The sequence below is a fragment of the Symphalangus syndactylus genome, chromosome 4 (genome assembly GCF_028878055.3).
Source record: "Symphalangus syndactylus isolate Jambi chromosome 4, NHGRI_mSymSyn1-v2.1_pri, whole genome shotgun sequence".
Taxonomy (NCBI): domain Eukaryota; kingdom Metazoa; phylum Chordata; class Mammalia; order Primates; family Hylobatidae; genus Symphalangus; species Symphalangus syndactylus.
In genome coordinates this window covers 112,839,945-112,867,708 of record NC_072426.2, presented here as the reverse complement: position 1 = coordinate 112,867,708, position 27,764 = coordinate 112,839,945, and the positions used below count along the sequence as shown (strand labels likewise).

Genomic DNA, 27,764 nt, shown 5'->3' with positions numbered 1-27,764 from the left:
GGAGGCCGAAGTGGGCAGATGACCTGAGGTCAGGAGTTCAAGACCAGCCTAGTCAGCATGGTGAAACCCTGTCTCTACTAAAAATATAAAAATTAGCTGGGCGTGGTGGTGCACACCTGTAATCCCTGCTACTCAGGAGGCTGAGGTAGCATAATTGCTTGAACCCAGGAGGCAGAGGTTGCAGTGAACCAAGATCACACCACTGCACTCCAGCCTGGGAAACAAGAGCAAAACTCTGTCTCAAAAAACAAATTTAAAAAAATATTGCATGGTATGGATGTAAATGTCCCTATATGTACTTAGCCTTTTTTTTTTTTTTTTTTTTGAGACGGAGTCTCACTCTGTCACCCATGTTGGAGTGCAGTGGCGTGATCTCGGCTTACTGCAACCTCTGCCTCCCAGGTTCAAGCAATTCTCCTGCCTCAGCCTCCCAAGTAGCTGGGACTACAGGCATGCGCCACCACGCCCAGCTGATTTTTGTATTTTTAGTAGAGACAGGGTTTCACCATGTTGGTCAGGCTGGTCTCAAACTCCTGACCTCCTGATCCGCCTGCCTCGGCCTCCCAAAGTGCTGGGATTACAGGCGCAAGTCTCCGCGCCCAGCAGTACATAGCCTTTTAATGGTTCAACATCAGATAGCAAACAATGGAACCACTTGAGAAAACTTTCTTGAAACCATATGGGATATGCATGTAAACAAATGATCACAGCAAAACATGCAAGTTAAACAGCAATATTAAACTATTTGCAATCTATGAATATAACAAGCTGCTGCATATCTCTATGGCTTCAGAGGACTATGCTCACTTAGTTATGCCTTCTCTAACCTGGCCAAACAATTATTCATTCTGTGCTGCCACTATGGCTAATATATTTTGCTTGTCACAATAGTTTGTTTATACAGCTGTCTCTCTTCTAAGCTATGAGCTCTTTGGTAAAGGAGATCCTGTCTCATTTGTAACCTTTTTATTTTCAGGGCCTAGCAGCATGCTGAAACATACAGACAACACTCAAATATTTGTTAACAGAATAAATGAATAACTCTACAGTAAATTAAAAATTTAGTATTGAAAATTAACAATATCCCTATAAGTATAAACTATTGACTGTCTCAAAAGACTGGAAACCACTGACAAATTGCTACAATATAGTGAAATATTTATATTGTTTTGATTTCAAGGAACAAATTTGAAAGCTAAAGGCTCATCCTGTATTTATTTGGATAACATCTGTTAATATTGAGAAATGAAAAAAGTAATTCCAAAATACATTACCACTGTGATTTCAAAATATGCCCACAAGTTCTTCCTTTAAAAAGGCAGACCCCCCCCCGCCTACGTGGGCTATATTTAGTGACTCATGTGTAAGGAGTAACATGCATTATACACCAAGGTATGTAACATTAATATTAGGACATAAATGGACTATAGGTTCCTCCTTGCTTTCTCTTGGATCATTCAGAGGAAGCCAGCTCCTATATTATGAGGAAACTCAATCAATCTTATGGAAAGACCAATGTGTGGCCAAGAACTGATGCCTCTGGCCATGAGAGTAAGCCATCATGGAAGGAGATCCTCCAAGCCAAGTCGATCCTTCAGATGCTCCAGCTGGCAACTTTCTTTTTTAATTTTAAAATATAAACAGAGACAGGGTCTCACTATGTTGACGAAGCTGGTCTCGAACTCCTAGACTCAAGCAACCCACCCGCCTCAGCTTCTCAAAGCATTAGGACTACAGGCATGAACCACCATGCCCAGCCAACATCATGACTTCAGCTGCCTGAGAGACCCAGAGTCTTCAGAAACATACAGCTAAGTGACTTCTGAATTCTTGACACCTAGTAACAGTCAGATAATAAATGGTTGCTATTTAAAGCTGCTATGTTTTTGAGTAATTTGTTTTGCAGCAATAGATAAACAACATAGATTTTGGTACCTGGACATGAGATACTCCTGTAACAAAAACCTAAAATGTGGGAGTAACTTTGGAGCCAGGGAGTTGCAAAAGGTGGACACACTTTGAGTAGGGCTTTAGCGGAAGTTTGAAGAGCCTTGGACTATTCATAGAAGTCTAGACTTTGAGGAGGCTGCAGGTGAGCCCTTAAAATGAAGTGAAGGATATGTTATAGCCACAGAGTAGCAGCAAGTTTAGCAACAGTGTTATAAAATGTGTCAAATGAACTCAGTGAGCTAACTAACTAACTGAAGGGATTTTCAGGCAAAGTGCCCAGGAAAAATGCAAGAGGAGAAAGAAACTACAGAAAAGAGACAGGGGCTTGATGGTTTTGAAGACTCTCAGCCTCTCCAGAAATGGCTTGCTGGGCAAAGAACAAAAAATATGTCAAGAGGGAAGGCAAAGGGCTTGGCGTTACAATCTTTTGTTACTCAGAATATGGTGGTGCCTCACTATTTAGTCTGAAGAAAGGCTCTCTAAAAAATTTAAGAGTATGACTCACAGATTCTCTCAAACAATAAAACTTCTAAGCACTTAAGGGTGTTCTCCCCTCCATAGAAGCTCAAGGTATATGTGGATTCCAATAAGACTCACAAAAGATTCATGATGTTTATTCTATTGGCAGAAATAGTAAATCTGGAAGGAAAAGAACGACAGCACAAAACGAAAAGAGGTCTTTAGACTCTCAACATTTTACTGGCCAGAAGAATACTAAAAAACTACTCAGTTGCAAACAACTGTTAACTTCCAAAAGAAAAAAAGGATAATTCAGAATGTGGAACCAGGAACTCAGAGGGCAGGGCCAAGAGCCACAGAAAATTATTCCAGTCTTGGGTCCTCATCAAAGAACTATTAAGCCATGCCCCACTGGACTTGAGGATGGACGTGGTAACTCCTGTGCACCTCCTAATAACGTCTACAGTGGTCGTCCTATGCCTGTCTCATTTTATATTGGGTGTGTAGTTGATAAATGTAATTTTAGTTAACAGGATTTCATATTAAAAGAACTATAAGTGAAAAGCCACACTTAAGGTTAAAAATAAAAATAAAAAACTATACTCAAGGAGCTGCTTCAGCACCTGTACCTGATTTACATGACAAGATTCTGAACTTTAAGCTAATGTTACAATAGGATAGACTTCTGAAGGCCTTGAAAAGGCTAACTATATTTTGCATATAAGAATAATGTAAGCTGGGCGTGGTGGCTCATGCCTGTAATCCCAGCACTTTGGGAGGCCGAGGCAAGAGGATCACTTGAGCTCAGGACTTTGAGAACAGCCTGGGCAATATAGCAAGACCCCACCTCTACAAAGAATTTTTAAATTAGTTGGGCATGGTGGCATGTGCCTGTAGTCCTACCTACGTGGCAGGCTGAGGTTGGGGGACTGGCTGAGCCCAGGAGTTTGAGGCTGCAATGAGCTATGACTGAATCTCTGCACTCCAGCCTGGAAGACAGAGTGAGACCCTGTCTCAAAAATTAAAAAAAAAAAAAACCCAAAAATTATAATGTAAATAATTTGTAACCAAAATGCAGACCACAGCAGTTAAAATTATGTCTACAAATTCTTCAGTTCTCCTCCCCTCAAATGTAGGTTGTGCTTGATGACTCTTTTCTGACCAATTAGAATGTGAAGGAAGTAATGGTGTGATGTCAGGAGAACAGAACATTAAAAAGGTGTTGCAGCTTCTTCCTTTGTCTGTCATCATTAGCTACCATGTCTTCAGAAACTTTAGAAACTCTACAGAGAGACTAAGAACTAAGGTCTCATGCCACCAGCCAGGTTGAGTAAGCCATCTAGGAAATGGATCCCTTCAGTCCTAGCCAAGCCTTCCAATGATGGCAGGCCCATCCAAAATCTCAACTACAACTTCCTAAGAGACCCTGAGTCAGAGTCACTTAGACACTTCTGAATTCCTGACCCAAAAAAAGGGTTATTTTAAGCTGCTAAATTTAGGGATTAATTTATGATGCAGCAATAGATAACATAAAGCCAACAAAAACAAATGCATTATTTGTTTATCTTTTTCCTAGTGAAGAATCCCTTAATACTAAAAACAAAAGGCAAACAAACAAAAAAAAAAATCTAATACAGCCCAAAAAATTACATTCTGGAAACACAAAACTATAAATGGATGGCAACATAAGCACTGATCTTTTTAACAACTGGTAAAATAATTGCTACCACTTGTAGCCTTGCTATATGATAGATATAATGCATACCTTATATTTTTTCTTTCTTTTTTTCTTTGAAACAGGGTCTCACTCTGTCGTCCACGCTGGAGTGTAGTGGCGAACATGGTTCACTGCAGCTCTGACTTCCAGGGCTCAAATGATCCTTCCACTCCTGCCTCCTGAGTAGCTAGAACTACAGGTGCTCACCACCATGCCTGTTTTATTTGTTTGGTTGGTTGGTTTTTTTTTTTTTTTTGTATTTGTAGAGACAGAGTTTCACCACGTTGCCCAGGCTGGTCTCGGACTCCTGGACTCAAACGATCCACCTGCCTTGGCCTCCAAAAGTGCTGGGATTACAGGTGTGTGCCACTGCACCCAGCCCATACCCCATACATTGTATTTCATTTGATGTCCTCAACAATCTCATGAATTAGAGTATAATATTATTTCATATATGAGAAAACTGAGGTTTCAGAGGAAAATAACTCAGAGTCATGGTAAAAGGCAGAGCAAGGATGTAAATCTACTTCACTTGGACTCCAAAGTCTAGGCTTCTTCTATGCTATACTAAACTCCAGATGATTAAAAAGACAAATGTAGGCCGCACGTGATGGCTCACACCTGTAATCCCAGCACTTTGGGAGGCCGAGGTGGGCAGATCACCTGAGGTCAGGAGTTTGAGACCAGCCCGACCAACATGGAGAAACCCCGTTCTCTACTAAAAATACAAAAATTAGCCAGAAGTGGTGGCGGGTGCCTGTAATCCCAGCTACTCGGGAGGCTGAGGCAGGACAATTGCTTAAAACCAGGAGGCAGAGGTTGCAGTGAGCCAAGATAGTACCATTGCACTCCAGCCTGGGTGAGAAGAGCGAAACTCCATCTCAAAAATAAATAAATATTAAACTTTATCATGAAGCATTATTAGTACTACCTCTATAGAAAAAAAGGCAGCAAGTACACTTTTGTTCCTACTAATCACCACTGTTTTAGCAACTCTAACCATACCAGAAGACATAAGGGGGAAAGGTATAAATATTGAAAGAAATAAATCTACTGCCATTTACAGATTAACATAATGGCCTACATAGAAAATTTTCAAAAATCAACTGAAAAATGATTCAACCTAGTATCAGAAACTTTCTGCAAGACAATCCAATTCTACCGTGTATGCATAAGCAAAAATCTGCATGTAAAAACACGAAAATTCTAAAGACACAGTGTTAGATTGAGAAAAATGGATCATAACAACAGAAACCTATCTGCGTACTGATGTCAATACCATGTAGTTTTAATCATATCTTTAATATATGTTAGACCAAGAAACCATGCCTATGACCTACTACATTATTTTTTTCAGAATTTACCATGTTAAAGGTAGCATTTGGATCAGTGAGGAATACAAAAACCTATTCAATAAATATTACTGAGGAAATAGCAGTCTATTTTGGGGAGGAAGGGAGGTGGAAAGCCACCCTCCACCTCACAACGTATATAAAAATTAACTCTGAATGTTTAAAGAGCCAAATCTAAAAAACTGCAAAGCAGAAGTATTAGAATAAAAACAAGATATTCATAAATATACTTTAAATTTTTAAGTAGAAAAAGCCTTTCTAAGCAAGACCTAGAAGACACAAAAAAGACTAAATATTAAAAATTAAAACTTGTATATAATGAAAGACACTCATCTTAAAGGATAAAACCTAAGTGAAAAAAAGAAAACATATAATCCACTCCATTAAAAATCTAGAAATTGGCCAAACATAGTGGCTTATGCCTGTAATCCCAACAATTTGGGAGGCCAAGGCAGGAGAATCACTTGAGCCAAGGGGTTCAAGACAAGCCTGGGCAACACGGCAAGACCATGTCTCTACAAAAATAAATTAGCTGGGTGCAGTGGCATGCACCTGTAGTCCCAACTACTGAGGAGGCTGAGTTGGGAGGACTGCCTGAGCCCAGGAGCTCAAGGCTGCAGTGAGCTATGATCCCATTAGTGGACTCCAGACTGGGCAATAGTATGAGATCCTGTCTCAAACAAAACCAAACAAACAAACAAAATATATAAATTGTAAACAGATATTTTGCCCAACATACAAAAATGTGAAGGAATAATAACCTTCAGAGCTGGCAATAATGTAAAATAAAAGAAAATCTCAATACCCATGTTGGTGGTAATAAAAACTGATGAACCTTTTATCTCAAATTCTCATACCCTTCAACCCACCGATTTCCACTTCTAATAATCCACGCTAAATAAATATGCACATAATTATGTACAAGGACATTTACTATAGTACTATAATGGTGAAAAAATTCACATAGATTCCTACGTAGTCATTAAAATGTTAACAGTGAAAATAATAATTATGATATGCAGACAGGGAACAATACTATTAAATGGGGTAAAAAGTCTAAGTTGCAGAACACTGAGTATGATATAAATCCAATTATGGACTAAAGAAAAATAAATCAAACAAGAAACCCTGCAAAGAACCATCCTGAAATGCATGTGTATATGTACACATAGAACTCTGGAAATTGTAGTAGTGCATAAAGGGAATTGATCCTTTCACAGGGATAATTGCTGGAATGAAGAATGGGTGGGAGAAAAGTGAAAGGGGATCTTCATATTTGCTAAGTATACTTCTGTATTAATAGTCTCAGCTTTGAAAAGTTAATTGTGTATTATTTGTATAATTTGAAGAGAAGGAGGGAGGCAGAAGAATAAAAAGAAAGAAAAACAAAAGAAGCCAGAGGGTCATAGCTCTCAACTTTAACAGTAAATTGTCCAGCAGATTCTTCTTACTGGTGTTTTCTTCTAAGTTGAAGCAACACCAACAGGTAGAGAGAGATTCAAGTGTATCTGTACAAAGGCTTCAGTATGTGACCTTAGAAATTTCTAAACTGTCCTTAGGCAACAGGAAGTAAAAATTAACGACAAATTAGCAAAATAATTCAAAAGCTGTTCAGCAGGAAGAAGAATATAGAAAGCAGCCAACCATATCCCCAAAAAAGGAATAGGCTCAAAAGAAAAAAAAAAATCTAACACACTTTTTATGCCACAATTCCTACAACATTTTTGCCATGAATAAGTCACAAAATTTGTATTTTTCTACATATGAGATCACTCATTCTCAGGTTCTTCCCCAAATAACTGTCTAAGGAAGACTTCTCCCTAGTCATTCCGATACTATGCTATAAAAATAGTACATTAAAAATGAGTCAAATGATAAGTCACTGTGCAGTTTTCCTAGCTTTATCCCAAGCTGGTTTTTAATGTTCAAGCAATATTCATTTTTAGTAGGTTAATTATAAATTACTATTAAAAAGAGTAATAGGCTGGGAACAGTGGCTCATGCCTGTAATCCCAGCACTTTATTTAGGAGGCCAGTCCCAGCACTCTGGGAGGCCGAGGTGGGCAGATCACTTGAGGTCAGGGGTTCGAGACCAGCCTGGACAACATGGTGAAACCCCGTCTCCACTAAAAACACAAAATTAGCCAGGCGTGGTGGTGGGCACCTGTAATCCCAGCTACTCGGAAGGCTGCGGCAGGAGAATCGCTTGAATCTGGGAGGTTGCAGTGAGCTGAGATCATGCACTGCACTCCAGCATGGGAAACAGAGTGGGACTCCATCTCAAAAAAATAACTAGTAATACTAATAGCCAACACTAATGTAGAATTATAATACTAATTATACAATTAGCAATCTAGTACCTGTAAAATAGTTAGCAATTTATAATTTTGGGTAAACCAGATATTAAATGTAGAACTCATAACATGCAAACTTCTTAAATGATAATGAATAACTGCAAATTAAATTCTTGTTTAACTTTGGAAGCATAAAAGTAAACATTTTTCTTTTGTTGTTTAGAGAACCTTGTATAATATCTTCCCTCGTGGTGCTCAAGACATGGAACAATACTATTAAATGAAAAACATAATACACATAAATACACATAAACACATCAGAGCACAAGAAGAACTCTTGAATATTATACCTGTATCAGCTTCGTGTTCTTTATTCTCATCTGTAAGGGGGTTGTCATGAAGCTTCAGATAGATCTCTATAGCAATTCTTGCTGCCTTGAAGTAAAATGGATGCTGTCGAAGTACATCTTCTAGTTTTAATAAGTCCACATATGATCTAAGGGTAATCTTCCTCATACAGTATGTATGAAAGTCAAACTGGTCATCAGTGATTTCTATAAAATGCTAACAAAATTATCTTTTTATTATTATACCGAAGTACAGCAATGGCTAAGAAAACTACAAAATCAAAGCCTTGGAATACTTGTTACTTTGGCATGAAAAAAACTAGTAAAATTTAAAAAAAACAATTACAATTATTCAACAGGAATATCTTGTATTTCCAATAAGCAAATACAGTTAGCCATTGTCTAGCACAGGATATAGCATACTGCAGGCACAGAATCATTTGTTGAAAAAGAAAGCTTTAAAAATGTTTATTCATTATCCCTTCCTTAATTATACTTAAAGCTATTGTGACAACATCAAACATAATTTATTAACATACATAGTAGTGCAAGTAGATTCACATGTTAAACATTGAGTTTTTATATTTAGAATCATTTGCAAAGGATTATAAGATGTATTTGGTAATTTTTTTTGAGGATACAAATCTGAATGCTATGCAATGTGATGCTGGTATGTGGAAAAGAAATCAATTAGCAAGTAAGTCAAGCAATCAGGAACTTGACGCATTTCAACTAAGCTTTGGTATGCTATAATTGACAATATTACAAATGTGAAATTAGTTATATAAACTATGTTTATCTGTGTAAAACACAAAAAAGAAAAACCAACCACCAGTCATGGTAATGAGTCAAACGTGAAGAGGATTAAGAAAACAATTTTATCAAAAAGCATGAAATTAGACAAGCTACAGAAGAAATATTGTGAAAAGTCTTCCAACATTTATATCTTACCAAGGGTATATGGCATCATCAATAAATTCTACAACGAACAGGGTCCTAGGAGTACTTTAATCAGCTGTGTATGTACTACTAAAGTGGCAGCAGCAATTTGAAAGGTTCAAAAATCAATAAAAACATAGCCAAGATACAAAATTTCCATAAAGTTTTTTAAAAAAGAGTTCTTACTGAAAGACAATAGAGACCCTGGCTGAAAATGTAGTCTATATTTCCATTATGAAAACTGAAAAAAGTGAATACTGATTTTAAAAAGCACCTATTATGAATTATAAGGAGGTAGAAGAGAAAAAAACTATGAAATTTGTCCAAAACCATCAACAGAATAAAACAAGAAAACTTTTATGTAGAAGGTACTTACTCTCTCAATCTCATGACATTTCTTAAGTGCTTCACCAAATTTATTCATTGCTTTGTAAGCCTGGGCACATTCTGTTTGGAACCACATGCACTGCATTTCATTCAAATTCTCTACCGCTGATGTTCCTTCCTATACAAAAATCAAATATTTTCAAGATCATTTTTTATCAAAGACATCATTCTACCACAGAATTTTAAAAAACAAAGATGTTAAGCTGATTTGGACTCTTTCAAAAAATTTTTTAAAACATTCTTATAGAATAGTTAACATGGGAAAGCAATTGAAATTCTCTAACTACTAAAAATAATTTGTAGTTTCACAAGTGATTAAACAAAAGGTCTACATAATTGAGGGTAGGGATAAATACAAGAAAAAGAACACCACCACATAGCAGGTATTCAATAAATATTAGTTCCCTTGACCCCTAAAAAATTTATCTGAACATACATCAACATAAACCAGTTTAAAAGTCCATTGTACAACCCTCTAAAAGGAAAATCCTTTATACCAGTGTTGACTCCAGTATCTTCTGATACGGTGATTTAATTAAAATCTTGGCTATTTTGGTGTCAAAAATATTAAAGACAAACTTTGAAAAATAAGCATGGTATACAAGTATGAACTGGCTCATGTCTTCTTTATTCATAATTAAGAACACTAGTGGTACAAACCCTTGTAAACTTTGAGCACATTTCTTCAGCTTCTTTAATCAGGTTGGCTTTTAGCATGTATTTTGCACATTTGGAGTTGATAAATCTGTCTGCTGTGTCCAAGGCCTGGGCCTCATCCATCCACCTTGCAGCTTCTTTAATATTTCCAGCATGCTTATAAGGTACAAAAGCAAAATAAACCGGTTAGTATGCTAAGTTTACTGTGCAGGTAATTCATTATCTGTTGATAAATAATTTAAAAACAAATGAAAGTAAAGGCATTCTTGTGACTCTTAGATGCTAATCAATATAAAATAATGCATTCTTCCATAATATAAGTTCTGATTTCTTTTTCCAGCCTTCTAGAATGTAAGCTGTCTGACAGTAAACACTTATTTTAAGTTTTGTCTATGGTTAATATTGCCATTGCCTAAAAGTGCCTGGCACATAGTAAAAATACTCAAAAGTAATTGTTAAAGAATAAATAAGGCCGCGTGCTGTAGCTCATGCCTGTAATCCCAGCACTTTGGGAGGCAGAGCCAGGTGGATCACTGAGATCAGGAATTCGAGTCCAACTTGGCCAACATGGTGAAACCCCATCTCTACTAAAAATACAAAAGTAAAGCAAGGGTGGTGGTGCATGCCTGTAATCCCCAGCTACTTGGAAGGCTGAGGCAGGAGAATCACTCTAACCCAGGAGGTGCAGGTTGCAGTGAGCCGAGATCGTGCCACTGCACTCTAGCCTGGGTGACAGTAAGACTCCATGTCAATAAAAAAGAATAAATAATAATAGAAATCTTTTTTTTTTTGAGATGGGAGTCTCACTCTGTCACCCAGACTAGAGTACAGTGGCGCGATCTTGGCTCACTGCAACCTCCGCCTCCTGGGTTCAAGCAATTCTCCTGCCTCAGCCTCCCGAGTAGCTGGGCCTGCCACCACGCTTGGCTAATTTTTGTATTTTTAGTAGAGATGGGGTTTCACCATATTGGCCAAGCTGGTCTTGAACTCCTGACCTTGTGATCCGCCCACTTTGGCCTCCAAAAGTGCTGGGATTACAGGCATGAGCCACAGCTCCCGGCCAATACTAGAAATCTTTAAGTCAAAACATAATTAAATGTGAAAATCATAAAAGGCACGGCCAAATCTCTACGCTAAAGGAACCACGGAAACATTACTGATTAGGAGCATTAGTAGACATTCCCCAGTGTTCCTCATTCTAAGTTACCTAACTAGTCCATTTGGCAAAGCTTCAAAACTAATGAACCATAATCTAGTTTTAAAAAGTGCTTCTTGGCACATGTATACCTATGTAACAAACCTGCACGTTGTGCACATGTACCCTAGAACTTAAAGTATAATTTAAAAAAAAAAATCTAAAAATAAAAAATTAATAAAAAATAAAAAGTGCTTCTTTAGCCGGGTGCAGGGGCTCATGCCTATAATCTCAGCACTTTGGGAGGCCAAAACAGGTGGATCACTTTAGGCCAGGAGTTCGAGACCAGCCTAGCCAACATGGCGAAACTCCATCTCTACAAATAATACAAAAATTAGCTGGGTATGGTGGTGCATGCCTATAATCCCAGCTACCACTCCGGAGGCTGAGGCATGAGAATTGCTTCAACCTGGGAGGCAGACATTGCAGGGAGCTGAGATCGCGTCACTGTACTCCAGACTGGGTGACGCAGTGAGACTCTTTCTCAATCTCTCAAAAAAAAAAAAAAAAAAAAAAAAAAACCAAAAAAAATAAAAAACTTCTTAAATATTACTTAATTTCATTATTTTCTTGCTAAATAAATTACTGGTTTATTAGTCCCTCAAGAGCTTTCATTACTAAATTTTATTTGCAATAAGACAGAGAAAAGCCAACTTTATTTTAAGATGATACTAAGATATATGACTAAAAATTCTCAAGCAAGGCCCAAGAGTTGAGAAGTCAAAAGAGATAATCTGTAGAATTCATAATAGAATCTTCACAGTTTCATCTCATTAACATTGCCAGATACTGATATGTTATCATACTCAAATGTTAATAGAAATACACATTTCACAGCAAATAAAATTTCTTTTGGATTACCTATATACTCTTACTCTCCCAACCCAAGAGAATTACCAGATACGTGTGAATACATACACATTAATGTATGTACGTAAGTATGTGTGTGTATACAGATACAGATAAATGTCCGAATTAGCATGACCACAAGTCTCAAAGTAATTGGACTGAGAAATGTACTATACTTGTTATTTCATTTTTTTCGAGTTATCAAATGTCACTTTTCCTATATTTAGAATCTATAAAATACAGAGAAAAAGTTCATGACAAGTCTCATTACCTTATAAGAAAATAGAAAAAAAGATTTTTACCTTATAGATTTTAGCTTTCACGAGAAAGAGTTCTATTAATGTAGGTGTACTTTCAATAGCAGTATTTATGTACTCCAAAGCAATAGATGGCTGACCAATTTTGTCATAATGTTGTGCCAAGTAGTACTGGACCCAAAGTAATGTGGTTGGTGGTTCCTCCTTTCCATCATCTTAGAAGAGGGAGAAGAAACCAAGATGACACATTACATATATTAAGAGCACCCCCCAAAATGGTCCCTATGTTTATTAACAAGGGAGGTACTATGAAAGGAGTTTATTTATGTATCTAGCTATAAAACTCCCCCTAAGTTTATAAGATCTTTGGAAAGGTCCATATTTTCTTTTCTGCATCCTTATAACCCCTAGAACAATCCCTTTCATATAATAACTTTATGAAACAAACATGGGAGATAAATAAGGTCTAACTACCTAGAAAGAAAACTGAAACAGGTAGGGGGAGACAAGCTGTACTAGAACTATGACAGCATACTGATCAGGATGTTATTTATAAAGGGGGAAAAAATTAAAAATGTTCTCTATTCATGTGAGGTTAAAAAAAAAAAAAAAAAGCCCTGGCTGCTTAATTGAGTTTCTAGCTAATGCACCAAACTGTTTATAAATATACTTGTAATGTGCTTATTTTGAATTTGGTGATTATATTCTTAATATATTTTAATATGCTGAATATGCAAAGATGCATAATTTAAGTCAAATAGAAACTATACCCCAAAAATGAGATGACAAGTAAAAAAATTTTTATATTTTAGTTCATGATTTAATTTTAATATACTGACAAGAAAATGTGTAAGTTAAATAATACAACTCACACATTAAAAAATTCTTTTTTAATACAAATTTCTAAAATCTGAGAACTGATATGTGCTTTCAAAGAAAGCAACAGATTGCTTTTTTTAAAATTTTTCCTAGTAAAAGCAGGATGGCTCAGTGGACAAATAATAGGAGTGGAACTCACCAACTCCCCATCTGATAGATCTGCAACAAAAGTGCTGCATATTCTTGGGCATGTCATTGAACCTCTTCCACATTTGTAAAATATGTAGGAAAATGCTGATAATCAAAGGAACATTATGATGATTAACCAATGAAATCATGGAAAAAAGTACTATTAAATTAATCTGAGACCTAGAAACAATGACCAACCCAATAGCAATATGCACCCAGGGTCCCATACCGGGCTTTCCCACTACAGGAACCAGAAGTCCTAGGAAAAACAATTGATTCCAGATCTGCAGTGGCAGCAATAAACTGGAACGTCTTGTCTTATTAACACCCAAGAAGTTATCAACTACTACTATGGTATGTAAAGAATGGGAGCATTTGAGATTTGTAATATGGTTATTTTGAATTTGGTGATTATATTCTTAATATATTTTAATATGCTGAATATGCAACATCAAATATTTGATATAAAACATCAAATATGCTTAAATCCATGAATTCATAATACTTTTTAAAAATGTATTTGCTGTCTTTGAAGGATGCTATTGAACCAACAATTCATTATTTTGAAAACTGGTAAAGAAATCTTAAAAAGCAGAGAGTGGGGAGAAAAAATCCATTTATCATGCTTTTCCTATGCAAACTGAAACATTGTGTAAACAGATAATAGAGGAAGAAAATTTTCTCTTTTAAAATAATGAAGAATAATAGAGTATCACCAGTTGGTAATTCTTAACAGCTGCTAACATATAAAACAAACACTGTATGCCTACTAATAGAAGAATATGCCACCACCTGTAAGAAACTCACTCACTCTTCTGTTTAAAAAACAAAAGCAAAACCATCAAAACAATATTGAATCTCATCAAATCTCTAGTTGGACCTGTCCATTAGAAGATTCTGTCATGACAGAAGTGTCCTATATTTTCCCTTTCCAACATGGTAGGCATTAGCTATATATAGCTACTGAGCAGCACTTAAAGTGTGGCTACTGCAACCGAGGAATGGAATTTATTTTATTTAATTTTTAAAAATTTTAGTTAGCCACTGTGCTACTGGCTATCATACTAGCAACAAACTTCTACATCAAACTACCAGTTTATAGGAAATTCAGAGAGCAAGGAGTAATGTGTTAAGCAACACATGGGGTACAGTCAGCAAACTCTAGACTGGGAAAAGTGAAAAAAAAAAAAAACAATTTCTTCAACAAATAAATTGCAGAAAAAGGGATAGGACAGAAACCCAAAAGATAAAAAGAGTTTAAGAGACACATCAACCAAATTCAAAGTACACATCTTATCTGAGTCTTCATTCCAACAAACTTAAAAAAGCCAAAAAAAAAAATGACATTTATAACATAACTGGAAATGTGAACACGGACTGAAGAATTATTCTTAAGAAAGTATTAATTTTCATCAGGCATGGTGGCTCATGCCTATAATCCCAGGACTTTGGGAGGCCGAAGCAGGCGGATCACTTGAGGTCAGGAGTTCGAGACCAGCCTGGCCTGGCCAATATGGTGAGACCCCATCTCTACCAAAAATACAAAAATTAGCCAGGCATGGTGGTGGGCACCTGTCCCAGCTACTCGGGAGGCTGAGGCAGGAGAATCACTTGCACTTGGGAGGTGGAGGTTGCAGTGAACTGAGATCATGCCACTGTACACCAGCCTGGATGACAGAGCAAGACTCCATCTCGAAAAATAAATATATTAATTTTCAGGTATGAGAATGGTATTAGGTTATGTTTTAGGTTAAGTCCTTCTCTTTAGACATACTGAAATATCCATGGATAAAATGATGTGATGTTTGGAATCTGCTTCAGAATAATATGGGAGTAGAGAAAAGTAGGAGAGGCTATAAATAAATTCAATCATGAATTAAAAATTATTGAAGCTGAGTGCTGGGTAAAGAGAAGATTATTATACTGTTGCATTTGGTTTTGTAGATGTTTTTAAAATTTTACATAACATTCTTTTCAATAAACTAATGTGAGGCGCGACACAGTGGCCCATGCCTATAATCTCAACACTTTAAGAGGCCAATGCAAGAGGATCACTTGAGCCCAGGAGTTTGAGACCAGCCTGGGCAACAAAGTGAGACTCTAAGTCTACAAAAGATTTAAAAATTAGCCTGGCATGATGGTGTATGCCTGTGGTCCCAGCTACACAGAGGGCAGAGGCAGCAGGATCACTTGAGCCCATGAGGTCAAGGCTGCAGTGAGCTGTGTTCACACCACTGCACTCCAGCCTGGGGAACAGAGCAAGATCATGCCTCAAAAAAAACCCAAAACACAAAAAACAAAGATAATGTAATTCTCTTCTAACCAAGTATCATCACACAATGTGCAAATTAATGGATCTCCCTCTTAAAGGGAAAAAAATTTAATGCACTATGCTTACTGCCTAAGTAATAATACTGACCTTCTGATTAAGAATTTCACAATGTATTAACATTTTCAAGATGTTTTTAAAACATAAAACTTGAGGACTTACCATTGGGGTTAAATAACCGGCAGCTTTTTAGAGAGGTTTCATAACCTACTACTAACTCTTCTATGATTGCCACCTAGAGTACAAACACACAAACACACTTTAATAGAAACAACACACATTTACTATTCTTACGCAAAATGAGTTATTTTCTACTAAAACACTAAATAAACATTCCAACACACACACCCTCCTTTATTAAAAATATCTTAACCTCTAGATACAAATTTTAAAATACATCATACTTTTGCAGAGGTGTGCATTAAGATGTAATTTTATAAAAACTTACTGGTTACTCCTTTTCAGCTGAACCAGAAATCAGGAAAGAGTTGGACAAAGTCAGGCAATATTGTGGATGATTTATATTTTGATTGTTTTATCAAAGTTTGTATAAACAAACACCCACAGTAAACATTTGCACTTAAGAATTAAATGCTACGTGAAAAGGGAAATTCTCTAAGTAGATGACAGTAATCAACTTTCAATTTCACAATCCAGGGTAAAACATTAGTAAAACTCAAAGAATACTTCGAGAGTTTGTTAGGTCCAGGAGAATGAGTGGCCATCCAGGTTCTGGTTTCTCTTGAGTCTTGACTATACTACTCGCTCCTGGCTTCATGAGAGATCTCTGAGCATTTTTTATTTACTACTTCTGTTTTTTGTTTAATCCATGTTTAAGGGATTTCTATTACTATTATGGCTTTATTGAATGACCTCAACCTAACTGACTCAACAGACTAATATCAGCTCTCTCCAAAACCTCAATAAATTGTGAGGACTAAAGATTGCAGCTAGGTTATTCTGGTGCACCCATGTTCCCTCCTACAAGTTGAGCTACAAGCCTACTAAGACTGTTTTGTTTTCTCAAACATCTTTGAATCAGTTGCATTTATTATTCTAATGGCAGAATTCAGTATTGTGTAAACTTAAGATGTGAGAATGAAAATGACTGTTCCATAAGTTGAATACAAAGGAAAGACTAAAAAGATAAATTAGGTATTTTTAACCAGTTTAGATCTAAATCAAAATATCTTAAGTACAAGAAAATCATAAAAATATAGGGTTCTATACATAAGACCACTTCATAAGCATCAAAGTCTGACTCTTTCAAAACTGGAAACAAAAGATCCTACTTGGCCAGGCATGGTGGCTCACATCTGTAATCCCAGCACTTTGGGAGGCCAAGACGGGTGGATCACCTGAGGTCAGGAGTTCAAGACCAGCCTGGCCAACATGATCAAGCCCCATCTCTACTAAAAATACAAAAATTGGCCTGGTATGGTGGCACGTGCCTGTAATCGCAGCTACTTGGGAGGCTGAGGCAGGAGAATCGCTTGAACCTGGGAGGCAGAGGTTGCAGTGAGCTGAGATGACACCATTGCACTCCAGCCTGGGCGACAAGAGTGAAACTCCGTCTCCAAAAAAAAAAAAAAAAAGATATTTTATGGATGTGATTTATGCAAGAAAAAACAAGTGAAACAGCAATCAAAAAAGCCCATACATTGGGTCTCCAACAAAAGACCGGCAAATAAATGCACATTATGTAATTCAGGTTACAGTGTTTCATATGTCTCATTTGCTCCATCTTTGACTCTTCAATGTAACTGATTTTTTAGAATCCAACCAATATGTCTTGATGACACTGTACTTATAAGCAAAATAATCTAAATTAAAATTAAAACACCCTTGGCCAGGCACGGTGGCTCACGCTTGTAATCCCAGCACTTTGGGAGGCCAAGGTGGACGGATCATTTGAGATCAGGACTTTGAGTCCAGCCTGGCCAACATGGTAAAACCCTGTCTCTATTAAAAATACAAAAATTAGCCAGACATGGTAGTATGCGCCTGTAATCCCAGCTAGTTGGGAGGCTGATGCACAAGAATTGCTTGAACCCAGGAGACAGAGGTTGCAGTGAACCGAGGTTGTGCCACTGCACTCCAGTTTGGGTGACGGAGCAAGACTCAGTCTCAAAAAAAAAAAAAAAAAAAAAAAAACAATTAAAATAACCTCTAAAGCAGCATTCTGAATATTATTAACATGTAGCTGAAAGAGTAAGCTGACCTATTAGAACAAAAAAAAAAAAAAACCCCAAAAAAACACTCTGGCTTCTGACCATGAACAAGATTAAAGAAAATGGTGAAGAAATTATTACCTTATCAACTTTTTATAGCCTACCGTGACTCATGAAAAGTTTATAGCAGAAAGGAAACAAAAAACAAATAGGCAATAAGTTACTGGGCTAAAAAAAAAAAAAAAAAAGAGGATGAAATGGAAAAAAGAGGAATCAGAAGCATTTAAATTGCAAACTGGGAAGACTGACATGAGATTCACAAAACATGTACTACTGTGCAGAGATAATCAAGAATCAATAATTCCAAATATCATGCAAAGAAATGGTAGCCAAAAGAAAATATCATATTTCACTTTACCTTTTCTTTGTCTTTGTATAATGATCTTAAAGTATTGAAGACTGGTGGGCAACCCTTGCTGAAATTCATCCTTAGGAACTTATCCAAACATTCTTTAAACTTCTCACCTTGGAAGAGAAAAATCCTTTTCGCTTATATTTATCAAGTATTTACTTACATTTACCAAAGTATTTACTTACATTCACCAACTTACATTTAGTAGAGTTGTTAGACAAGTCTAACAATGTATAGCTTAAACTTAATATGCATACTCATACTTAAAACCAAGAAAATAAACTTTAAATCATAAAAGCATTTTTATTCCTTTGCAATTATTCTCACCAGATAAAAAGTTTAATGGCAGCCTTCTTGGCACCAGTCCCCTGGGATATTTAGTCCAGGCTTCCTCATAAATTTTCAGCCGTTCTAACATATTAGCTGCAGACAAAGAAAAATTCTTTGTTATATGTAATTATAAACTGTATTTTTTTTCTGGAAAATTACGAACTTCTCAAAGTATATTAAAATTCTAATATTTAAAAGAAAATTGGAATTATTTGTAATCTTACGCCTACTATTTCAACAATTATTTTAGACTATTTCTTTTCAATTTTTTTTTATCTTAAGTACATAATTATCTTTATCCTGTTCTGCTTTAGGTACGCTTTTAAAACCTGAGAACTTCTTTAGTTCTGAAAAAGCCTTTGTTATCATGTTTCCATATATTGCTTCTCCTACTGTTCTCCCTAGCTTCTCCCCTCTAACTCCTCTCCTCTGATTTTGGCCATGGCCTCTCTTCCATTCAATTAAAATTTTTATTTCAGTAAGTAGGTTTTTCATTTCAGATTCCTAATTGGTACTTCTCCTAACTATTCATGTTTCATGGCAGCAATTACCTCTATCTTAGATTCCTCCATCATCTCTACTCTTCCTTTTGCAGACAGTGGTGATTACCATTCCTTGCTGGTGTTCCTAAAACAGTCTGAGAATCTTTGTTACAAAGTAATCTGCAACAAGGTTTCTCTTGTATATTTCAATGGCTCACAACAAGGCTTGAAGGAAACAAATCAGATCACCTCTGCTGAGGATCCTGCCTATTTGTTTCTGGGCCTGTTCCCACAAGTGGACCCTATTTATGGGAGAGGGTGACTGGGGGAGCATAGTCTGAATCCAAGTTTGAGTGACAGAAATTTAACCCCTCTTCCCACAAAGGAACAGTGATGCTCATTCAGTCTGGCTACATTTACGTGACCCTGGCAAGTCACTTTGATGCAGCCACAGCTTACCACGGAGCTCATTCTTGCTTTTAAGAATATATCTCCGTTTCTGTCAGTGGAAATTTCCTTTTATTTAAGAGACAGTGTCTCACCATATTGCCCATGCTGAGCTCAAACTCCTGGGCTCAAGCAATCCTCCCGCCTCAGCCTCCCAAAGTGCTGGGATCACAAGTGTGAGCCCCTACACCTGGTTTCCTTTCATGTTTTTGATGCTACTATGCATTTGTGAATTTTTTTCTAAAGTTGTTGCTAAAATTATTTTCTCAACCATTCTATAAATCTATAAAAGAGAAGTTTCAGAACATGCTCAATCTGTCATATTAAATAGAAATTTCAAGTTTACTTTTGTATTCAGATTTTTTTTTTTTTTTTTTTTTTTTTTGAGACACAGTCTCACTCTGTCGCCCAGGCTGGAATGTAGTGGCACTATGTTGGCTCACTGCAACCTCTGCCTCCTGGGTTCAAGAAATTCTCGTGCCTCAGCCTCCCGAGTAGCTGAGACTACAAGGCACACATCACTGCGCCAGGCTAATTTTTTGTATTTTAGTAGAGACGGGGTTTCACCATGTTGTCCAGGCTGGTCTCAAACTCCTGAGCTCAGGCAATCCATCCACCTCAGCCTCCCAAAGTGCTGGGATTACAGGCGTGAGCCACTGCGCTTGGCCTGTATTCAGATTTTGAACCAATTCTTAACCACTATTATTCTAGTTGTGCTTTTCAATGAGTAAATAAAATATATATTAACAAAAGAAACAACAAAATTTAGCAAGTTTTAAACAATACTACCTGGCTTGAGTGCTTTTTCCAAGCCTTTGTAGTAGGCCCAGTTTTCAGGATTTCTCTCTTGCAATCCTCTATAAACATCTGCAGCATCTTCCAAACGACATAGTTGCAACAGAAGTTCCCCTGATTAAAAACAGGAAAAAAAAATTAAATATCTGAGAAAACCTTCCAATTAGAATTTTAACTTTTCCTCAAAATTTCTCTTAAAATCTCATTATAAATCAGTGCTGCTAAGTGGATGGACCTGGTATCCTGCTGAGTTCCCAGTTCCCTTAAGATTATTTACCAAGTTATTTTATGGTCTCCTTCCTTTTTTGAAGTTCACATTATTTAGAAATGCCATCCTCTTCACATCCTCAATTTATTCAGAAAATCTGTCCAATGCCAGGCCAGTTTCTCACATTCACTCAACACACTGTCACCAAGCCATCTTCTACTCCTCAATTATCCTGATATCATATGGAACAACTTCAGCATCGAAATTAATGACTCAATCCAATATCCTAACCTTATGATCCCTTAATCAGCTACAAAACAATTCTGCCATAGCAGCCTTTAATCTGGCTACATTAAAAACTATCTAGACTTTACCTTTTAATGTCTTCCAAGAAGCAAATAAGCACCCTATTTTAAGCTTAACTGTCTTTTCTTTCTGTCTCACTAATCCTACTATTCAACTTTAGAGAAAAAACTATCAGCCTATCAGCAACTTGTCGACTCACTGTTGCCTTCCCTGGACTGCATGACCAATCACATCATCCCTGAATATTAGCAGCCCCAATTATCAAAAATCAATCTTAAAACCTAGACTCTTTTGTTTACTAATTTTAAAGACCAGATCATCCCAACTGTTTATTTGCTCCACACTTTCTCATGGAAGGAAACAAGCCAGATGAAGAGAGAGACACAGTGGTTTCACTATTATATATGAGTTCCAAAGCCATATAAGCTTCAAATATTCAGGATTCCTTTTCTCTATTCTTAATGTGCTTCCCTTCATCCCAAGGTATTATTTTTAAGCCACTACTTCACCCTTGCATCCTTCACTCTCTGTTGTACCTTTCGTTCTCATTCAATAATAAAAATGAACACTTATTGAGTACTTACCATGTGCCAGTGACTTTTTTTTTTTTGTGATACAGTCTCACTCTGTCACCCCAGCTGGAGTGCAGTGGTGCGATCGATCATGGCTCACTGCAGCCTCGACCTCCTAAAGCGATCCTACCACCTCAGCCTCCCTAGTAGCTGGAAGTACAGGAATGTGCCACCATACCTGGATAATTTTTGTATGTTTTGTAGAGATGGGTTTTTGCCATTTTGCCCAGGCTGGTCTTGAGCTCCTAGACTCAAGTGATCCACCCACCTCGGCCTCCCAAAGTGCTGGGATTATAGTCATGAGTCACCGTGCCCGGCCACCAGTGACTCTTAAATGCTTCACATGCATTAACTAATTCAATTCTCAGAACTCTATGAGATAGATTATTATTACTTTCATCACTTTAAAACTGAGAGGACTTAAGTAAACTTCCTAAGAGTCTTGCAGATAGTGATGGAGTTAGGATTTGAATCCAAGCAATTTATCTGAAAGAGCACATATTCATTCATTCTTTCTTTCTTTTTGAAGACAGGATCTCATTCTGTCACCCAGGCAGTGGTGCAATCCTGGCTCACTGCAGCCTCAACCACTTGGACGTAAGCAATTCTTCCACCTACGGCAGCCTCCTGAGTAGCTGGGACTGCAGATGTATGCCAACATACCCAGCTAATTTTTTATTTTTATTTTTTGTAGAGATGAGGTTTCCTTATGTTGTCCAGGCTGGTCTCGAATTCCTGGGCTCAAGTGATCCTCTGGTCTCAGCCTCCCAAAGTGCTGGGATTACAGACATTAGCCACTATGCCTTACAAGCCCATATTCTTAGTATCTGTACCAGTGGTTCTCAACCAGGGGCAGTTTTACCAACATTTAGCAATGTCTGAAGACATTTTGCTTGTCTCAGTAAGGGTGTTGAGTACTACTGGCATCTAAATAAGCTAGGAGTGCTACTAAACATCCTACAATGCACAGAAGAGATCTCCACCCTCAACAACTCAGGCCCAAAATGTCAACAGCGCCAAGGTTAACAAAGCCTGCACTATACTAACCAAAGTCAACTTCATCAAAAACACTAAAAATAACCCGTAGCTGAGTACGATGGTTCGCACCTGTAGTGGGAGGCTGGGGGTGGGGCTTGCAGGGAGGATCATTTGAGCCTTGTTCAAGTCCAGCCTAGGCAACACAGCAAGACCTCACCCCTAAAATAAAAAATAAAAATAACCTGCACCTTTACTCCCCTCTACACTACACTCATCCTCTTTCCCCTTCCCTCTATCTTCTACCTTTTCTGAGCAGGAGGAACTGGTGGTATAAGAATAAACAATAAGAAATTTTGCCTAGGCCGGGCACGGTGGCTCACGCCTGTAATCCCAGCACTTTGGGAGGCTGAGGTGGGCGGGTCACCTGAGGTCAGAAGATCAAGACCAGCCTGACCAATATGGAGAAACCCCGCGTCTACTGAAAATACAAAATTAGCCAGGCATGGTGACGCATGCCTATAATCCCAGCTACTCGGGAGGCTGAGGAAGAATCGCTTGAACCCGGGAGGCGGAGGTTGCGGTGAGCCAAGATCGCGCCACTGCACTCCAGCCTGGGAAACAAGAGTGAAACTCCATCTAAAAAAAAAAAATTTTTTTTTTTTTTGCCTAACTGTGCCCATTGATCCACTTTAAGAAGTTCCTGAGTGATCTTGACCATCTTATCTTTTCCCACCAACTATCCCTACCAGCAACACTGCCTTGAATTTCTAAAGATTGCCAGAATTTCCAAAGATTGATTCCACCTTCACTTCCCTTCTATTCTCTTTATACACCCTGTCCCATTACCTAACTCAAAGTAGGTATTCAATACATATTTTGTGGAATGAGCTGATAGCCTTATTTCTTATTTCATGTAGAAAACGCAAGCAATTAGAGGAAACTCCAAAACACGCATTACATCTACACATTTACTTGCCCGCCACTTATACACCACCACTACTTGTTGATGTGGATGAACTATTCATGTTCTTACCTAAATTAATCCTTCACATGACATCAATCTACCACATGACATCCTCTCTACTGTATCAAATATTCTATCTCTATTGGATCACTCCCCAGTCAGCACAAATACACGCCATGAAAAAACAAACAAACAAACAAAAACTTCTTTTGAGCCTGCATCCCATTTCATCTACCAGCACCCCATTTGTTTCATTTACAGCAAAACTCCTCAACTGAGTCATGTATGCTTCCTATCTTCAGTTCCTCTACTCCCATTCTCTCTTTTTTTCAGATGGAGTCTTGCTCTGTCGCCCAGGCTGGAGTGCAGTGGCGCAATCTCGGCTCACTGCAAGCTCCGCCTCCCAGGTTCACGCTATTCTCCTGCCCCAGCCTGTAGCTGGGACTACAGGCGCCCGCCACCACGCCCGGCTAATTTTTTTGTATTTTTAGTAGAGACGAGGTTTCATTGGATTAGCCAGGATGGTCTCGATCTCCTGACCTCATGATCCGCCTGCCTCGGCCTCCCAAAGTGCTGAGATTACAGGCTTGAGCCACCGCGCCCGGCCTCAGTCTCTTTTAAATAGACTTGATGTTTGGGCTTTTACCATCCTTCTTCCAGAGGCTCAGAAAGTGCTTTTGTTAAGGTCACCAATGACTTCTAAATTGCTAAAAATCCACTGGTCAGCTCTGAGTCCTTTATCTAACTTTACCTATCTGCCATTTTTCCCCATTAATAAAGTTATCAAAGGGATCAAATGAAATAATTTGTCATTTATTTCCACAAAGAAACTTGAGGCCCAAGCCTTGACCCTGGTCATAGAGCTACTTAGTGGCCAATGAGACAAGTTTTTTCCAGACCTGTGATCTTTCCAGTAAGTCAGAAATTTCCTTCCTTTATGATTAACAGAGTACTAAAGAATGACTACTTCAAAGGAAAGAAGGTTGTCTTGGATCTGCAGTTCACAAGAGAGCTCCCTCCAGAAGCCTTAGACTTCCGGTTTTTCTTATCAGTACCATTATCCTCCGACAAAAGTTTATCTGGCAAACAATGGCTATACCTATTATGCACATGGATGTATATTATACTTTTTGTGTTCAACCTCAAGGTGAGCCAAGGGAATTTGAAACCAGCAAACTTCAGTTCCCTAGACTAGCAAGGACAAAGCAGCATTTCAGAAGGTAATTTTTTTAAAAATCACTTGTCCTTTCATTACTTGTTATTCTTCTTTTATTTTCTATACTCACGCCCTCAACTTCTAAAACTGTTAAGGCTTGATTTTCTCAGCCCTCTGCTGAGTGGGATCTACCCCTCCTATCACAATCTACATATTATGAACCCAGATCTCTGGTCTCCCTTTCTTCCAGAACTCATATTCTTTCTGTGTCATCGAAGACATTCAGATTAACCATAAAGACTCTCAGAAATATCCTATATGTATTTCAGTAAAGACTGATTCATCAATATATATTATTAGCAATAAATCTGGCACATACTACATACACTGTAGTTTATCAATAAACTGTTTCTAAGAAACGTAATCCTCTGTCTTATAAAACTCTCTTGTGTTTTGATCAAATTCCATAATATTTTTAATACAAAGATACTTTATTTAAAGAAAGAATGTTACATGAGTCATTTCATTCAACTACTTTTTATTGTTCACAATCAACTTTCTCCTCTATCTACAATACTGTTTAAAGGTACATTTTCCCACATCATAAATTATTAAAAGTACATGAGTAAGAAATAGATTTTCTATCATCAAAAAGCTGAATTATATGAAACTGTCAGCAGCAACTACATTTTTCAGCCTTGCTCTGTCATATTTCAATATTAGAATAAATGACATTCTTTTAAAAATACCTTTGGTTTCTTCTACAGCAAGTTTATCACAAATCTGCTTTTCATAGGTACAAAGATGTTCCAAAGCTTCTCTATAGAGACCTGCTTCCCGAAGAACTTGATTCTGATATAAGAGTAGCTCACTATATTCATAATCCACCTTATCAGGGGATGTCTGTATATGGATATAAGGAATACTGACAGTAAGAATTTTATTTTCGTATCAGAAAATTGTTCACAATACTCAAAAACATGTAAGAAGTCAAAGGATAACATCCGATTGATAAAACTAATTTTAAAACAATTCTTATTTATCTATGGAGCAACTAAGTAAATAATGACAATATTAGGATATAACAGGTTGAATAAAATAATAATCCATAAGTCCATAAACACAATAAATATGGGGAAGAAGGGAAAGCTTACTCAGCAGTAGAATGCCAAATAATAAACCTACAAGGAATGACAAGAGTTAAGAGAATCACCATTTTGCAACTATCATAGTAATATTGATTCAGGCAAGAATCATAATCAATGAATGCTAAAACTAGATGGTGAAAGTTTGATGAGCAACAGGCTATTCAGTCTCAAATTGCACATTAAACACAAAGAGAGAAAAATAAGTTTACAATTGCAAATACAACTTTCACCATGTAATCAAATGGAATGAACTGATAGCATGTGCCTCTTGATGTAATGAATGGAGAAGGACCCAACATCATTTATATGGTTTCCTGCCAAAATTACAAAACTCTATCTAACAATGAGGACCCATCAGAAAAATCCAAATTGAGGGACATCCTACAAAAGCACAGCCTTCTTCAGAAATGTCTATGTCATAAAATACAAAGGAAGTTTTCAAAACTGTTTCAGATTAAAAGAGGCTGAAGAGAAATGATAACTAAATGTAAGGTATGATTCTTAATTGGATCCTGTAATGAAATCAAATCACTAGAAAGGCTATAACTAGGACAATTAGTAAATTCTGAATATGGGCTGGGGATTAGATAACAATCTATCAAGTGTTAAATTTTCTAATTTTTATAATCTGTCCCTATAATACTATCTAGAGAACTGACAACTATACAATTATTTTTAGAAAATACACACTAAAGCATTTAGGGGTAAAGGAGCATGACGTCTTGCAATTACTCTCAAACATTTAAGGAAGAAAATTAAAATAGACAGATACACAGACTTTTAAAGTAAATGCACCAAATATTAACAATTAGTTTAGTATGAATGAACCCCTATGTAGAGTTCTTTGTGCTATTCCTGCAACTTTTCTGTAAGTTTGAAACTATTTCAAAATTAAAAGTAAGCCAGACTATGCACATTTTTTTTAGTTATACTTAGGATCAGACTTAGTAAAATGGCTTCTAGTTATTACCTGTTGTGTTTTCCTAAATTCTTCTAAAATCTTTGCTGCCATTTCATAATCTTCTAATAAATGGTAAGCAATAGCGTAACCAATCCATGATGCTCTCTGCGCAGGTCGAAGCTGAAGTAACTGATATCTCGTTTCCTTTAAAAGGAAAAAAATAAACACTTTTTCTTAGGCTTTCAGTAACAGCAAGTGCTCCTTTAAAAGATCTCCATATTAGGCTGGGCGCAGTGGCTCACGCCTGTAATCCCAGCACTTTGGTAGGCTAAGGCGGGTGAATCATGAGGTCAAGAGATCGAGACCATCCTGGCCAACATGGTGAAACCCCGTCTCTATCAAAAATACAAAAATTAGCTGGGCATGGTGGTGCACGCCTGTGGTCCCAGCTACTCGGGAGGCTGAGGCAGGAGAATCACTTGAACCCGGGAGGTAGAGGCTGCAGCCTGGCAACACAGCAAGACTCCGTCTCAAAAAAAAAAAAAAACCACATATTAATTTATCCCACAACCCTAAGCATTTTACAACACAATGATGGGAACAATAATAGAAAATACTTCAAACATCCATATCGTGGAGCTTTATGGAGGCAAAGAAATATTTGTTAAGAACATAATGAAGCCTCCAAGCTAATCTTAGAATTTTTTTAAAACTTAAGACCAGATTTAAGTTTTTAAAACAAGACGAAACTTAAGACCCTTCTTTATTTCTTGATCTGCTTAGTCCAAGAAAAGAGGCAGGATGGAAAGAAAAGCAAAGGAAAAATATTCAAAAATGTTTTTAAAAATTAAGTGTCCAACTACAGAGTTAAGATATATTTGGAGAACAATTCAGCAGGTACTATCATATAAAGAGGAAAGAACATGAAAGAGGAATTAAATAGATCTAACACTAATTTAAGGGTCAAAACTGAAGCTACAAAAATATATTAGAGTCAGCGGAGGTAGAAAGAAGAAACAAAACATTTGTTTTTGCCAGGTGCGGTGGCTCATGCCCGTAATCCTAGCACTTTGGGAGAATGAGGTGGGGTGGACTGCCTGAGCTCAGGAGTTTGAGACCAACCTGAGCAACATGGTGAAACCTCATCTCTACTA

The 27,764-nt window shown here is 37.3% G+C and overlaps 1 protein-coding gene across 2 annotated transcripts in view; it reads right to left on the bottom strand.

Moving 5' to 3' along the window:
- Positions 1 to 27,764, bottom strand: part of NAA15 (N-alpha-acetyltransferase 15, NatA auxiliary subunit) — an 89,582-nt gene that overhangs the window by 20,717 nt on the left and 41,101 nt on the right. For both annotated transcript variants that reach the window (XM_055275932.2, XM_055275933.2), the window contains exons 5-14: positions 26,680 to 26,814; positions 25,311 to 25,464; positions 20,372 to 20,491; positions 18,651 to 18,746; positions 18,330 to 18,436; positions 15,903 to 15,975; positions 12,449 to 12,618; positions 10,106 to 10,258; positions 9,435 to 9,563; positions 8,123 to 8,336 (exon numbers count right to left, since the gene is read on the bottom strand). In XM_055275932.2, the coding sequence (XP_055131907.1) occupies positions 8,123 to 8,336; positions 9,435 to 9,563; positions 10,106 to 10,258; positions 12,449 to 12,618; positions 15,903 to 15,975; positions 18,330 to 18,436; positions 18,651 to 18,746; positions 20,372 to 20,491; positions 25,311 to 25,464; positions 26,680 to 26,814 (1,351 nt within the window). The remainder of the gene's footprint in view (positions 1 to 8,122; positions 8,337 to 9,434; positions 9,564 to 10,105; positions 10,259 to 12,448; positions 12,619 to 15,902; positions 15,976 to 18,329; positions 18,437 to 18,650; positions 18,747 to 20,371; positions 20,492 to 25,310; positions 25,465 to 26,679; positions 26,815 to 27,764) is intronic.